The 16,271-nt window shown below is 31.0% G+C and overlaps 1 protein-coding gene across 5 annotated transcripts in view; it reads left to right on the top strand.

Moving 5' to 3' along the window:
* The window catches only part of LOC107437471 (uncharacterized), a 181,299-nt gene that overhangs the window by 24,162 nt on the left and 140,866 nt on the right, over nt 1-16,271 (top strand). For 3 of the 5 annotated variants that reach the window (XM_087155771.1, XM_087155767.1, XM_087155768.1), the window contains exons 4-5: nt 7,827-8,703; nt 13,673-14,007. In XM_087155771.1, the coding sequence (XP_087011897.1) occupies nt 7,827-8,703; nt 13,673-14,007 (1,212 nt within the window). The remainder of the gene's footprint in view (nt 1-7,826; nt 8,704-13,672; nt 14,008-16,271) is intronic. The other 2 variants (XM_087155769.1, XM_087155770.1) reach the window with 1 other exon arrangement.

Below are 16,271 nucleotides of genomic sequence, written 5' to 3' on the forward strand. Positions count from 1 at the left end.
TTTTTTTTCCTGTCTAATTCACAACACATCTTTATCATTTTGGTTCTATCAATAATATTGATTAAATGAAAAAGAAACTAAAGAAAGCTGTTAATAATGGGTGCTTTGTAGAAGCAAAAATTGTATAGATGTAATGAAGTAAATGGAAAATTGTAAACATAAAATTGAGGATACTCTTAGAAAAAGAGCTTTAAAAAATATTTCAAATAGCAATTTTCTCTTTTTTTAATAATTTTTACATTATTTCTGCATCACAAATGTGGGTAATATTAAATAAGTTTTAAGAACATGCACAAGGATCGAATTCATTTACTTTTTATTCAGTAAATCTTTTTATTTTTTGTAAAATTTCTGACTTATTTTGGTTAAAAACTAAACATAAGAGTAGTATCGTATCACAAATCAGTGTTCTTTGGAAATTAATTACTATGTTAAGAAACATATCGTTAAATTTCTATCTTGCTCTCTTGTATCTAAATTAATTTTGTTTAATTTTCTTTTTAACTTTTAAGCACTGACTAAATCATTTTTTGTGGTACCTAAATGAAAATGGTTTTAACTATAAATTAGGGGTGCACAACCTTTTTGAGTGAAGGGCCTCTTGCACAGCAGGTTGAATGACTAAGGGCTGCACATGTATTTAGACATGCTAATGGCACATAACAAAATTTTTACATAAACATAGACACTATTTTTTTATCAGTAAACCTGGAATTTATCAGAAATATTTTCAGAAAATTGAATACTTTCAATTTTTAAAAATACTTTTAATTATTTAAATTCATTCAAAAATAAAAAAGCTGATACTTTTTTTTTTAAAAAAAAATAAAGATTTCCTGTTTCTCAAAAATTTATGTATTCAAAAAATTATAAAAATTAGCTGGAAGATATAGGACTTTTTTGTCGTATTACTTAGCACAAAAAATCATTTAAAAATATATCTAAACTTTTATAAAAAAAAGTAATCTTCACAGAATGAAGGCATAAAAAATAAATCAATAAATACATATTTTGATGAGTAATATAAATTCAAATTAAATATTTTAATTGAGGAAAATTTATAGGATTCAAACAAAAACCAAAGATTAAAATAAAACCACTATGGTACAAAATAAGATTCAATATTTACTTGGTATTATACTTCAGATGTTATTTCTATTTCTTGGATTATTAGAGGTTTCATGAATTATAAATAGGAAAAATTTTGTTTTTTGTTTTTTTCCTGAAAAAATCACCAAGTTACAAAATTTTTTTTAAAAAGAAATTACAGGAAACAGCTTAATGTACGTTTTCCAACACCTCTCAAATTCTTCATGCTGCAAATATATTGTATTAAAATATCGGGATTCTGTATTATATTGTATAAAAATATTGGAATATATGGCTCTAACTGCCGAAAATATGGTGGAAGTTATTTCATCGGAATTTGACGATGAAATATACAAAATTGTATCAAACAGTAATTATTTCTGCGAGCAATGCCATTAGATGCTCAGATGCCATTATAATATCGCTGGAAGATAACGGGATCATTAAAATCACATGGAAAAACATCACAATAGTGGTAAAAAAAAATCACTTAAATTACGATGAAATCAACGCGAATTAAGCTTGTCAATAAGTAATTATTTAAATGTGTTATTTGAAATTCGCTTGTTGTAATAAAATTCAGAATTTTTAAAAGCACGGGGAAATGTTAAGCTATAAGTGTCGAAAAATAGTTGAAAAACAATTCAGATTTACGATAAAATCAATACAAACAAAGCTTGTCAAAATGTGATTATTTAAATGTGCGATCTGAAACTCGAGTGTCGTAATGATCTCTAAATAAAAATTTGGCATTTTCAAAATCATGTGAAAAAAGCATAGCAAAAACTGCCTTTTTTAAAAAAAAGTTTTTGTGAGAAAAATCATTTTGTTTTGCAATGAAATCAGCATAAGATAGTCAAAAAGTGCTCGATTAAAATACATTAAATATTAAATGCACGATTTAAAACTCACAAGTTGTAATATCGTATTAAATGTCGGAATTTTAAAAACGTGAACATTTGTAAGCAAGCTGGCAAAAAAAACTCGAAAAATCCCTTGGGTTTCAGAGGAAATTGGCAAAAATTAGGCGACATAAAGTGATTACTCAAATTCAAAGTTCCCGTATTTTATCGCATTATCAGAGGCTACTATTGTATTAAAATTATTGGGTTTCTTAAAACACAAAATTCCCTAGCAATTACGGCAGAAAAAGGGATTGAGAAGCATAGATTTACGATAGAATTTAGGTAAATTGAGATCTTCGAAAAGTGATGACTTAAATGTGAGATTCAAAATGTTTTTTTGTAATTTTTCAAAAAAAAGAAATTTTTTTAATTGTATTCAGAAGCATTTCTGGGCCGCATATCAACAGTCGACTGACCGCAAGTTGAGCTCCCCCACTATAAATGATCCTCCAAAGTCCTCATTTTAAACTTTAAATGGTCCTTTGAAGTCCCTTTTTTAACTACAAAAGGCCTTCTTTTCTCCTTTTTTATGCTGAACTATGTTAGAAGCCCTAAATGTTTAACTCTAATAATATATATGTTAAGCCCTAAATATTTAGAAGACTTGTTTATTTGAATGCACATTTGTATCGTTCTGAGGATTTGAAATCATACTAAAAAAAGTAATGAATAAAAATTTGGGTTTTGATCTTTAAAACAAATATATCATAAATATTGAAATATATTTATGATGCACAGTTGTACAATCATGTAGCACTTGTGTTGTACAAAAAAAAAAAAAAAAAAAAAAAAAAAAAAAATTAAGTAGTAGTTATGTAGTATATTCTTTGTGAGACATTTTCTCTTTCGGTTCGTTACTGAAATCTTCTTAATGATGACCATGGACTTGCTCATATAGCTTATTTATTTTATGAATCTGGGTTATATAATTATTTACAATAAGTTACAAAGATATACATGAATTGTAGAATATAATATTCCGGAGCGCTACTGCTCCTTTCTCGTTCATACTTTCTCTCTCATAGTCCAGCTAATACTACATTCAAGCTAATGCTCACTCCAAACTGATACTAACTAAAAATCCTCTTTCTCACAAGAAAAAGTCCTTCGCTCCACCCCCAATGTAGGGGGACGGCACTCCCCGTGTCCCTTTCCTTCTGACCCTCAGGTCAGGGGTCAATCAAATGCGTGGGAGAGAAATCAGGATCCTGACACCTCCCCCCCGGTTTAATCTAGTTCGACCTTCTTTCCTGGTCGTACAAGTGAAACCTAAAAACAATGCAAGCCCATCCCTGCACCAAAAAACAATAACACGCACACCTACCAGTGCGCAAAAGAGATTGGCCTCCTTATACACCAATAAACATAAAATTACACTTAACAAACTAATAAATACAAAATCAAAACAGAATATAAAAGCACCTAATATTTTTGCAATCAAAACATTAAAATCACTTTTATCAGGCCAAAAATAAAATATCCATGCCAAAATCTCTTTATCACATTCCATAAAAATAAAATCCTTAAAGTCATGTCCAAAATCCCTACCAAAAACAAATAGTAGTAATTAGCATACAAAATTAAACGTCCAAACTGCCCAAATGTCCACTCTTTCAAGTGCATCGACCTAATCCCCTCAAACAAATCACTTTCCCTAGTACTCCCTTTATGATTTCTTAAGTGGCTAGCTAACTCTTTTGCTCTATTTTTCCTTTCAGAACCCCCTTTCTGAAAACAAACCCTTATTCTCACCTGCACCTTACGGGTTTTAATGCTGATATTGGGAGTGTTCGCATTCGCAGCTGTGTACAACTCCTTCTTAGGTTACTTAAACAATTTTTCTCTCCTTGCAAACCGCAGAAGTTTAGATTCAATCGCGCCTTCGCTATCCCCCTTTCTTTTCTCATAGGACAAATCCTCCCTCTTCAGCGCGTTAATTGGACTTTTAACCTTCACTTCAACCCCTTGTTGACCACAAACCTTTCTGCCTTTAAAATCCTCCCTCCCTTCCTCTAAGATTCCTTCAAATTCGGAGCTCTGCACCTGCTCCTTTTTAAGTCTTTGGCTATGAGAAAAGGGTGATTCCTTATCTTCACCCCCTACTTTCTCCCTACGCTTGGGATTCATTAAAATACTTGGTGGATCTTTGTCCTCACCCCCACTTGACTTTCTCTCCAACACCTCGAGACCCCCCGGAGTGATTCGCACTCCTCTCCTGTCGGAATTCTCGCCATCAAGGTCAGTGTCCTCTGTCTCAATCCCCTTGTTCCTTTCTTGTTCTTTTCTCTCAGAACAGATCATATCTTTCTCCCACTCTTTTCCCCACCGTTCATCCCCTGCATTTTCAAAAGCCTGCTCCTCTAATAATTTAAACTCCCTGGTTATAGCCATAGTCTCATTTTCACTTTTGATCACTACTGGGATTTTTTCACTAGTGTTTACAATTCCTTCCCCCATCCCACAGTTACTAGGAACATTGCTGAGCTTTTCCTCTACAGCAGGGCCTATCTCTGAACTTAAAAAGATCCATCTCCCAATCTCAAAATTTACTTCAGGATCTAAAGATTGCCTTAATACGCTTAATTTAGGAACACTGTATATTATTTTTGAGAAACAAGACTTCTCCTCAACCACCTCGATTCTACACAAATCCGATTTGTCTTTCTTCACCCTCTTTTCGTGACTAACGCGTTCTACGGAATCTTGCTTAGCCTGATCTTTCTTCTGATCTAACCTAAATCTATTAATTTTCGGACACCCCCTCTTTAAGTGTCCTACCTCTCCACAGTTATAACATTTCGGGGACCATTCTCCTGAGCTAGTACTATTTTTTCTTAGCGATTCACGCGGTAACTTACCCTTTCTATTAACATTTGGACCACTCCATTCAGGAAATCGTCTTACCCCACCCTTCACATTCACCTCCTTTCCTTCAAATCCAGAATCAAATTTTCGGGACTCCGGCCTCTCCTCTGACTCCACGGCGCCTAAATCTCCCACCGATCCATTTAAATTGACAAAGGGCTTAAAATCCTGTGTTTTACTTTCCTCATCCTGGTCCGTCATTAAAATTTCTGTTAACCGCTCAATCCCTAGTATAGTACATCTTATCCACTCATGATCATATTCCCGTTCTCGTTTTAACCATTCCAGTTCACGTATCCTTCTATGCAACTCCCGTTTCCTACCTTCTCTTAATTCTCGTTCCTGCTCTTTTTTCCTCTTTATTTTATCCTCGCGTTCCCTATCTTCTTTTAATTTTTGTTGCTCTCGTTCCCTATCTTTTAATTTTTGTTTCTCACGTTCCCTATTTTCTGTTAATTTTTGTTGCTCACGTTCCCTATCTTCTCGTAATTTTTGTCTTTCTCTTTCCCGCTTCTCTCGTTCCCGCTCCCATTTCCTTTCCCACTCCCGTTTCCGCTCCTCTTTTTCTAATCTCTCCTCTTCAATCCCACTCCAAACATCTTTAGTAAATTGTTCGTCGTAATCTGAATCTTCGGTGATTAATTCCCTTATCTGGGTAAGGTTGGCGTTCTCGGGAACCGTCTCCAACAAGTCCTTAGCTAGAACTATCAAATCTTCCCTGTTTAGTTTTGCAAGAAAACTCATACTGACCGTATTAACTTAACTTCCTAATCACAAAAATAACTATTGATATTTAAAAATAAAATGTAAACAAAACAAAATCTTAGCGACCCATTCTATTCCGATCCCCTACTCATCCCCCGGCATTCTATTATTACACCTAACGCATCATACGTAAACAAAACATATACAACAAAATTCATATCTTGCAATATTCAAAACATGCAATATTCAAACATAACTCCTTCATACACATAAATACAAATTACTCTTTTCAACCTTCATTGCAAAATAATAAAATATCGTACCCTTTTGGTACGCCTAGAATATACACCTTTACTTTCCCTAAAATTAAAACTCTTAAATTTCATAGATTCTACAGTCATAATAATTAACCATTTCATCATTTAAACAAAAGCAAACACCTTCCTTGACCCTTTTTCCGGTCCAAAATTATTTTAACAGAATGCCTTATAAATAATAATCACTACTAAATAATAATAAACCAAGAACCTTGTTTACTCAGCTCGCTATTGACATATAAAAACACAATCTTAAAATAATCCAACACTTTTTACAAGCTATTGAATCAATACTCTTCTTCTTTCATATATACTCTTAATAAAGCAATAAAAAAAAATTACACTCTTAACAAGCCAACACACTAAGTTACTTAAAAAACAATCAAATCATTTCTTATTATACTTATCAATAATAATCATACTCATTAATCACACAAACAGTACTATAGCTAACTGGCCAATCCCTTAAGCTCAAATAAAATAACCCATCAGGTTGACTTTAAACCAAAACAAAATAAACTTATCCCCTTAACTAACTACCCTTTTTGTTGAACTTCTACCCAGAAATGTGAGCGTGTAATTTCTCTTTTCATGCATGGGATAAAGCTTACCTCCCTTTATCTTTTCAATTGTCCTCTTTGGCAGAGAGTCGATGTTGAAACCACGCTCTATTCTCTATGGTCACGGGGGGGGGGGGGGGGTAGCTTTGACTTCCTATCGCCTCCGGCGATAATAGTTCCTTTCCAGTACCGCCTCTTCAACTCCCGTCGATGTTGTCAGTCCGCAGTCACCCTTTCCTTCAGGCAATCTTTCCAATCTTTTTCACTAGGAACTTATAGTAGGCATCGGCGATGATTCTTTTCACTAGCATAGCAGTCCTCCTTCCATGCTGGCGAGGATCCTGTCGCCCTGCGACAATTTGTGAGACATTTTCTCTTTCGGTTCGTTACTGAAATCCTCTTAATGATGACCATGGACTTGCTGATATTTATTTTATGAATCTGGGTTATATAATTATTTACAATAAGTTACAAAGATATACATGAATTGTAGAATATAATATTCCGGAGCGCTACTGCTCCCTTCTCGTTCATACTTTCTCTCTCATAGTCCAGCTAATACTACATTCAAGCTAATGCTCACTCCAAACTGATACTAACTAAAAATCCTCTTTCTCACAAGAAAAAGTCCTTCGCTCCACCCCCAATGTAGGGGGACGACACTACCCGTGTCCCTTTCCTTCTGACCCTCGGGTCAGAGGTCAATCAAATGCGTGGGAGAGGAATCAGGATCCTGACACCTCCTCCCCCTGTTTCATCTAGTTCGACCTTCTTTCCTGGTCGTACAAGTGAAACCTAAAAACAATGCAAGCCCATTCCTGCACCAAAAAACAATAACACGCACACCTTCCCGTGCGCAAAAGAGATTGGCCTCATTATACACCAATAAACATAAAATTACACTTAACAAACTAATAAATACAAAATAAAACCAGAATATAAAAGCACCTAATATTTTTGCAATCCTGACATTCTTAATGAATGTTCTTAATTTTCAAAGATCTATTTAATGTTATTTACAACGTGCTGTGGTACCAGCATATGTGTGATTAATATTGAGGATCGTCAGTAGTAAGAAGATCAATGTGCTGCTTCTGAATTCCCTAAAAATCTCTCTGGAGTTATAAAATATTTTGCTCCACTTCTTTAAGAGAATGGTCTTCGAATGTTTCAAAGATGTGCAAAGGAGTTGCTCCGTAAGTCTAGGGAAAGGATTTCTCAAAGTTTCAAACATAAATTCAATTAACTGGCGGGTATTGATTGTTTTGTATCATAAATAACACTTTTTATCACTTTTAACTTTAAATATCTTAAAATATTTTTTAAAAATGTAATATACAATAATTTTTCTCTATTATACTCTCTGATGAGAATTTTTTTTTCAGTAGTTCTTCAAGCAGCTTGTGATACCAAGGATGTGAATTTAAATATTCCAGAATCTTCTAATTTATTGCCTACTCCATCTATTGATAACCTTGAGGAAAATACTATTAAATCGGAAGCAAAAAGGAAATGGAAAGAAGATTCTTTTGATAGTGAAGAAAGGGATCCAACTAAATTAAAGAGATTAAATAATATGGTTCTCAATACTGGTGAGGTTAGTCTGGAACTACTTGGATCATCAAATGACAATTGTCATGATATCTCAAACTTACTATCCATTGTTAAGCCAGAAGCTGAAATAAAGTCTGAAGATCACTTATTTGACTTATCAGAAAATAGAAGTTCTGAAACAAGTAATTCGCTTGTTAAACTGGATCCTAAATCTGAAATTAAAGAGGAAAGTTCTAATTTTAATACAGAGGCTGCACTTTGTAAACCAGATATTTTCTCCAATGTTAATGATATTTGTTTTAGTGACAATAATTGTATAGAAACAGAGTTTAAAGTATCAGTACCTGATGGTATTAAAAGCGATAATAATTTCTGCGATGAACTTAATGCAGACATTAAATCCGATTTCTACTCTCAAAATGATCTTTTATCTCCTGATATCAAGAATGACATTCCTAACCAAATTATTAAATCAGAAATAGATACAGGTTGTGCTTTGTCAAGTGTGTCACAATCACTTCCTGTTGATTCTAAATGTATAAATGAATGTCAGATACCAAAGAATGATGAAGAGCAGAGTGTTGAGAAAACAATTCCGTCAAACTCTGAAGATTGCTTGGAAAAGAAAAAAGACAAAAAAGAAGAAAGTGATAAAAATAGTAAAAAAGATGATAAGAAAAAGAAAAAGTTTGAAAGATGTAATATAAGGTAAGCAGAATTTTTAAATTTGTTGAATTGTTACATTTATTTTGAGAAATTCCGTGGTTACTCTTGTTATATATATATTGTGACGTAGCACTTCTATTTGCTTTCACTTAGAAGCTTTTTATTTTAAATTGCGGAGTAACAAAGAAGAATGTCTATCTTTTATATTTACCCAAGAAAAATATGATTAAGTTTAATCGTTTTGTAGAATGGGGAATTAAAAAAATATGATTACTCTTGTTATCTGAAAAGGACATGAGGCATTTTAAAATTTGCATTAATAATTATGTTATTAAAACTAAATAATTAAATCTTCTTATTTTAAATTATTTCAAGAAGGAAAGGTAAACTTAAGGGATATTTATAAATTTTTTTTTAAATGCAAACACATTATTTATAATGAGAAAAATTACTGGTTAGTCTTTTTAAAAATTTTTTACTTTTGTTATATCGTAAGATATTTACAAAACACATTATGAGTGTAAATAAGTTTGTATTCATGTATTTATTTAATTTCTTCTAGACAAAAATTATTTCCAGAATTAATAAGATGTAGAAAATTCAATTCTTTTAATTTTTTTTTAATAAAATATTTTGTCTTGATTTTTAGGCCATTTCCAGTTTTTGCTTGCAGGAATAATTACATTTATGCAGTTACCAAATTTTAAAACAGTTGAATATGTAAAAATCGTTTTCTTAGAAATTAATTGACTGATTTCGTTCAAATTTTGTATTTTACAATGTAAAATTCTTTTCTTTAAAAGTGATGTAAAATTTTTTTTCAACTAGTGCAGTCTTACCTGTTTATCTCGAATCTCACTGGAAAGGCTAAAAATTTGAGATAAAGAGGTTTCTAGTTATTCAGGTACTTTGAAAATTAAATTTAATTAAGAAATTATATTAAAAGTGCTTTAATTGTTTTTAGTAGAAAAATATAGGCATTTCTGTAAATTAATTATACCACATACATCTATTTACATAAAATTTTTTAGCATACCTTTGACACTGAAAATAATCTTTCAAAGATTTTTGATGTCTAACCTTCTTTGCTTCGATAGTTCTTTTAAGGTTAGAAAGAGCAGCGCATCCCTTATAGCCAAAATTTTTCTAGGATTCAAGAAAAGTTTGGAAGAGCTCTAAAGCTTTTTCTGCCTCTTTTGCACTCACTTTTGTTCATCAATATGGTCATCAGCTTCTTCATCTGATATTCCTTTGACATTATCTAACAAATCTGTAAAAATGCCATTAACTTTTTTAAATTAAACTAACAAAAAGATTTTACATTTTCAGTCATTTTCTTATTCTTATTACCTTAAGTGTAAGGGTAATTCCATATCAAATTAATCAATAAAAAAGTTATTTCTTGGGTCAACAATTCAGATTTAAATTATTTTTAGCAGGTAACACTAAAATTAATTGAAATTTCAACTGACAAGTTGAATTTTAAACAAGTTAACTTTTTCTTTTTATCTTTAGACCTGCTTCTGACATGAAAAATACCAAGCTTCAGATTTTTTGAATCATTTGTTTTTGAGTTTGCAATTTTAAAATTTTTTAGTAGTAACTAGTAACAGTTAACAACAGTTTTTAAACAGTTAACATCAGTTTTTAACAGAACTAATTGACCTAGAGAACTAAATTTTGTATCGTTTTGTTCAGTAATGTTTTTTTTTTTATAAAATAAGCAACTTAGCTAAAATCATTTTTAAAAAATAAGTTATTTTAAAAAAAATTAAAATATTTAAATTTTCTGAAAAAAAATTTATTTTATTTAACTTTTTATAGCAATATGATGCTACAATCAAATCCCGTTCTAATAAAAATTTCAAGATAATGAATATTTTTCGAATCCCTTGATGAATTTCCATACCGATATTATGAAACATATTATCCGGTTTAATGAAAGTGAAAATAAACAATAAACAACAATTTTTCTTCTTTCCTGATCAAGACACTTTTACCTTTCTTCAAATGAACACTGTGTGCTGAATCAAAATGTTCTTCTTGTAACAGCTTCACAAGTGTTGTCCATTTTGGAAGCTGTAGAGAGATGTTTAGTGGCACAAAAAAAACTTTTTACTTTATTTGAACATGTGCATAATTTGGAGAATGAAAAGAATATTTTAAAAAAAATTTTAGAATTTAAAGAAAGCAAAATTTAAAGAATTGAAACTAAATTACTTTATACTGAACTAAATTACTTTATGCTTGTACTGCTGATTTTTTAAAAAAATTATATTTAGGTTAAGTCGATTTCATCATTTATCTCACACTTTTTGTTTTAAGAATTGAGAATGATTTTTTTAAAAAAATTTTTTTTGTTACATTTTTGCTGTTTTGTAACAATGCAGTATTTAAGTATTTTTATGGGCGTTTTTATAATAGTGTGTCATTTTTTAACTCGCTTCTGATAGACCAGTGGTTTCCAACTGGCGTCCCGGGGGCCCCATCCGGCCCGCGCAGCTTTTTTTTGTGGTCCGCAAAACTAAAATATATTAGTTGTCATTTTTTTGCACACAATTTTCGTAAAAAATCTGGATGGGTTTAAAATACTTTTCTCGTTAATAAAAACCTAATTTCTTCGTTTCTGTGAAATTTAACATACCAGCGGTGCAAAAAAATTTATTTCTCAGGTGTTGCATCCAAGAAAATATTTATTCAAATACAAAAATAATCGTGTTTGTTACTCTTTTTTATTTCATTTTTTTGTATTTTGTGAATATAATTTAGCATGTGTGTGCATCAGAAATTTTCTCGAAGAAATTCTCCTATTTAACTTTTTGAAACCACTCATTTTGGACGAAAATATTTACACACACATTTGTACATTTAAAATGTAAATATCTATTCTCTGGTGGTTGCAGCAGACAAGCCTCAATTTTCTCATTAAAAATTTTGTGTGCTACTATGTAAGTTTTAATACGAACCTTTATAAAGTTTTATATCTTAACGAATAGATATCTGTTGTACATTAGTTGTTTAATACATAGGTGCACATTAAAGTTATTGTAGCCCAAATTTTTGAATATGTAATTAAATATTTTTAAAAATCTACTTCTTATTTTAATTTGTAATTCAATACTTTTGTTTTGTACAACTTGGTAAAATTCTGACAGTAATATTTAATGTTCTTTCAAACATAAAAGAGTCCTACATAAAATTTTGATAAAGTTGCGGTCCGCCATTTGATTTGTGTTTTTAATTGTGGCCCCCGGCCTCATGCAAGTTGGAATGGAAATCCCTGTGATAGACTATATCTTTGTTAACGTTTTATGGATACTTTTTTCTGGAAACTATGATTTTTAGAGCTGTGGTGGCTCTGCTCTGGGGATAGAATGCTTGCCTCCCAATGAGGTAAACCGGGTTCGAATCCCAGTGATGGCAGGTCGATATAGATTCCGCACCTGGCTTTCACCATTCACAGTGCTGACGTAAAATATCCTCAGTGGTAGAGGGATCATAGATCAGTTTTTTATTTGTATTAAAAAAATTTTATAGTTAACTATTATAGTTTTTTTTTCTCCCTTTACCCCATTCCAATAATATAACTAGGTTTTGATTCTTTTTTAAAAATGACTAAACTTATTTCTATGTATAAAATAATATTTACTAGTGATTTAATAATTTTCTTTAAAAAAAATGTTGCTACTCAGTTGTTGAATATTCAGTATTCGCCCGAATCACTATTCATTATATCCCTATTCTCAATAAAAATGGTATTCTTATGGGATCACAAAGAAAAATAAATTTATTTTAACAATGACAAATCATTTAGTAAAAACACATGTGCTAGTTTAAAGATTATTTTGGTGGAAAAGTGACATATACATGAAATTACATATTTTATATGAATGTGTCTTCAAGAGATATAGCTCTTTCATCAGGAGTTGGCACTTTGCTCCGCCTTCATCATGTGGTATGCGACGATACTATTTTGCTATTTTTGGGAGAAGGTTGTGAGTAATCCTCAACAAGGTTGCTATTTGGCGATCGTATGGCAAAAATATTTATTTTGCAAACTTTATCTGCATTTTTTTTAATAAATTTGATGACATTTCGCGCCATTTCTTCGAGTGAATAGTTTGTCACTTATTGAGACATTTTGCTGGGAAAGTAGCAGTTTTAAATTTGAAATATATTTAATTAGCTAGAGAAACGAAAGGTATAATAGCAGATGATAAAGTGAAGTGAGTGACTGAAAAAAAAGTCACTGTTTGTGTTTGGCTCGCATTATGGGTTGTCTCAATTTCAAGCGCGGAGATGTTTCTCTTCTTACTCCCTCGCTGAAATTAACTATGTCCGAGGAAGTGGAGCCAAGTGCCAACTCCTGGTGAACGAATTATAGTCTGTGTTATTGAGCAGATAACGAATTCTTTAGACAAAATAATTACAAAACAAAAGAATTATCTTTGTACAATCAAGATTTTTGATCAATCGATCAAACACCTGCATCAGGGAAAGCACCTATGTAACTTTGTTCTCAGAATTATTTTTTATGCCCTTATTGGTGTTGACAGTGATTTTCTATGTTAGTGTTTTTATTTTAACCTTTGAGTTGCCTTGTTTACATTTCTTAATTAGCAGCCAAGGTTTTCAGTTTCCTTAACAAGAAAGTTACCAGAATTTCATCTCTACTGTTCTATAGCTTAAAATGTTTAAAATATTCTAATTTATGAAATATTTTTTAGACTTTTGAAAGGTGCTAATTTTTTATTGTTGGCTGTTATTTTTTTTCTTATAGATTTATAAGTTTGTAAAATTTCCAAAAAATTTTTTGTTTTTCTTTCTCTCACTCTTTTTTTTTTTTTTTTTTTTTAAAGACACCATGGTTTTTTTAGTGCTCTTGTTTTTGGCATCCTTAATAAATTTTCTATTGCCGTTTTTAAATAGTTTATAATGTAGCAGTTACAAGTTTCTTAATTGTAAAATTAAGTAAATTTCTTACATTTTTTGAAAATAATTTTTTGTTTAGGGACATCAAACTGGAAGATGAATTAGATGCTGTGACTCTCTCAGCTCAAAAAGAGGAACAAGAACGTATACGAAGACTTCAAGAAGCTCAAATGAGAGCACTTCAGGAAAGATTGCAACAAATTGAAGTTGAAAAGGAAGCTCTTTCACAGCTTTTCAGTCAACCACCTGATAATGCCCCAAGTCTTTTTGATTCAGCTTCAACTACGGACAGTGGATCAATTGATGATGTTAAGGAACCTTTGATCAAATCTGAAAGTGATGTTGTTCTTCTTGAAAGCAGTGATGATGATAAAAAACCAGAGCTTCAAACTGTAATTCCTGCTCCTATTGAAGGTAATTAACTTGTGCTCAATACTTACATATTCTTAGTGCACATCACATTAACCTAAAATTTTACTCAAAATTATTTATCATTTCATTTTCTAAAAACTTTTCTAGAATTCCTATCATTAAGCTATTTTAGACACCAAATCATTAAAGACAGCGTTGTAAAAAATGCTTTTTATAAAGGAGAAAAAAATCTGATTTTTTATTTTTTATTTTTTTCAAATAAGAATTTTTTTTTTGTTGCAACAATTATCAAAATTTTGTGTAATTTATTAATTTAACTTTCTTTAAATTCCACTTTTAAATAAAATTATTTAATTATGATAGACTAATTCATCAAAAAATGATACTGATTGTTGTTTTATTCTAAAGTTTAACAAAGATTGAGTTTTGAAAGACAGAATCTCAATCTGTAAGTTGGTTAATATCAGGAGTAGAGTAGATTACTATGGATGGATAGTGTAAACGATAACAAGATATTTTCTTATTATTGTATTAATCACAATAACTACTCTGCTCAGTTTTGTGTAAGTAAAATAGTGTACAAGTGACTCAAGAAAATTAGAATTTTTTGATGACATATTTCTTTCCGTAGACTTTATTGAATAAGTACTTCAGTCAGGGTTACAAATTAGAATGAAGCTTAGAATGTAACAATCAACCTAAATATTATTTCTTAGTTGCAGAAACAAATCAGTCTAGCGTAATTTTAGAATAATTTTTAGCACAATATTTATTCTTTTTTTATAACTTTTATTAAAATTTTTTTTTTCAGGGTTCATTCTAGGCTTTAAAACAGGCTGCACGAGTAAAACTGAAAATGATCCCCCAAAGAAGGGCACCCAACTCAAAATAGGGCATTTTATTTCACAAAAATTTTCATAACTGTTAAGAATCCCACAGTATGCGATGTCCTTAATTGCAATTCTCAAAGTTCTTAATTCAAAAGAAAAGAAAAATTGTTTAACTTAATTCCTCAGTTAAATTTGCTCATTTTATAAATTGGTTTTAAATTGCATGCAATTCTCAAATTTTAAAATCTTGCATGTCATAATAATAAATTTGTTAAAATTCATGATTTTTAAAACAATGTTGAAATGTCTAGGAAAACAAAATGTAACTGCAATAAATGCTGAAGAAGTTATTGGAAATTTATGATGCAATTTTTGCGAATCGAACACGTAATTGACAGCCAAGATTCTCGCAGAATATCATATTTGTCATGTCAACAACTCAACAATAAAAGAGAAACGAAGTTTCTGAATAAATGAGTTTATTTAAAAACATTAGTAATAAAGAATGTCACAAACAGAGTGACGAAAAGAAAGAATACAAAATGATCTGCTTCAACAGAAGCTTAAATACAGATAGCAGGTGACGTCATGATCCACGCAAGAACGACCAACAGCAAATGAAAATAAACTGGCTGATCCCCGCAGACCATGACGTCACCGACGCAAGTTGAATGCATGAGATCGACGACGGAAAATCGAACCTCATACCTTTTAACTTCTATTATTTGTCTAACATGCGGCCCCCTCTCATGCCTTCAACTTTTACAAAAAAATACACATATACAGTTTATCAAAATCTTCAATAAACTAAAGAAATATTTAGTTTCCTTAAACTAATACTTAAGCTGTTTCAGTCCTGAAACCATCCAAAGATTAAATTTTCACAAATACTTTTGAACAAAAATTTTCCACCTCTAACTTGGTTAAAGGTTTTGTAAAAATGTCCGCTAAGTTAAATTTACTCCTAACGTGCTTTACAGCAAAAAATTTATCATAAATTAAATTTCTTAAAAAATGATACCTTACGTCGATGTGTTTCGTATGAGAAAAATCAATTGCCGATTGATTGTCACTAAATATAATACAATCACTTAAATTTATGTCTTCTAAATTCAATTCTCTACACTCATCTATTATTCGCTTAATCCATATTACCTCTTTGGCAGCGTCAGTTAAAGTCACATATTCTGATTCCATTGTAGATAGACTCACACATTTTTGTTTGAAAGTTTTCCAGAATATCGGAGTTTTATCTAAAAACAATATTATACCACCTACTGATATTCTGTCATCCCTGTTAGCAGCGAAATCTGAGTCACAGTAACAATTAACATTTAATTCTTCAATATTTGACAATTTTAAGAAATAATCTTGAGTATTTTGAACATAACCTAATAATCTTAATAAAGTATTCCAGTGTTTTAAACCTGGGTTTTCTTGAAATTGTGATAATATATTTACCGCATAGGATATATC

This window comes from Parasteatoda tepidariorum, chromosome 12 (genome assembly GCF_982258835.1).
Source record: "Parasteatoda tepidariorum strain Cologne lab strain chromosome 12, Ptep-v5.0, whole genome shotgun sequence".
Taxonomy (NCBI): Eukaryota; Metazoa; Arthropoda; class Arachnida; order Araneae; family Theridiidae; genus Parasteatoda; species Parasteatoda tepidariorum.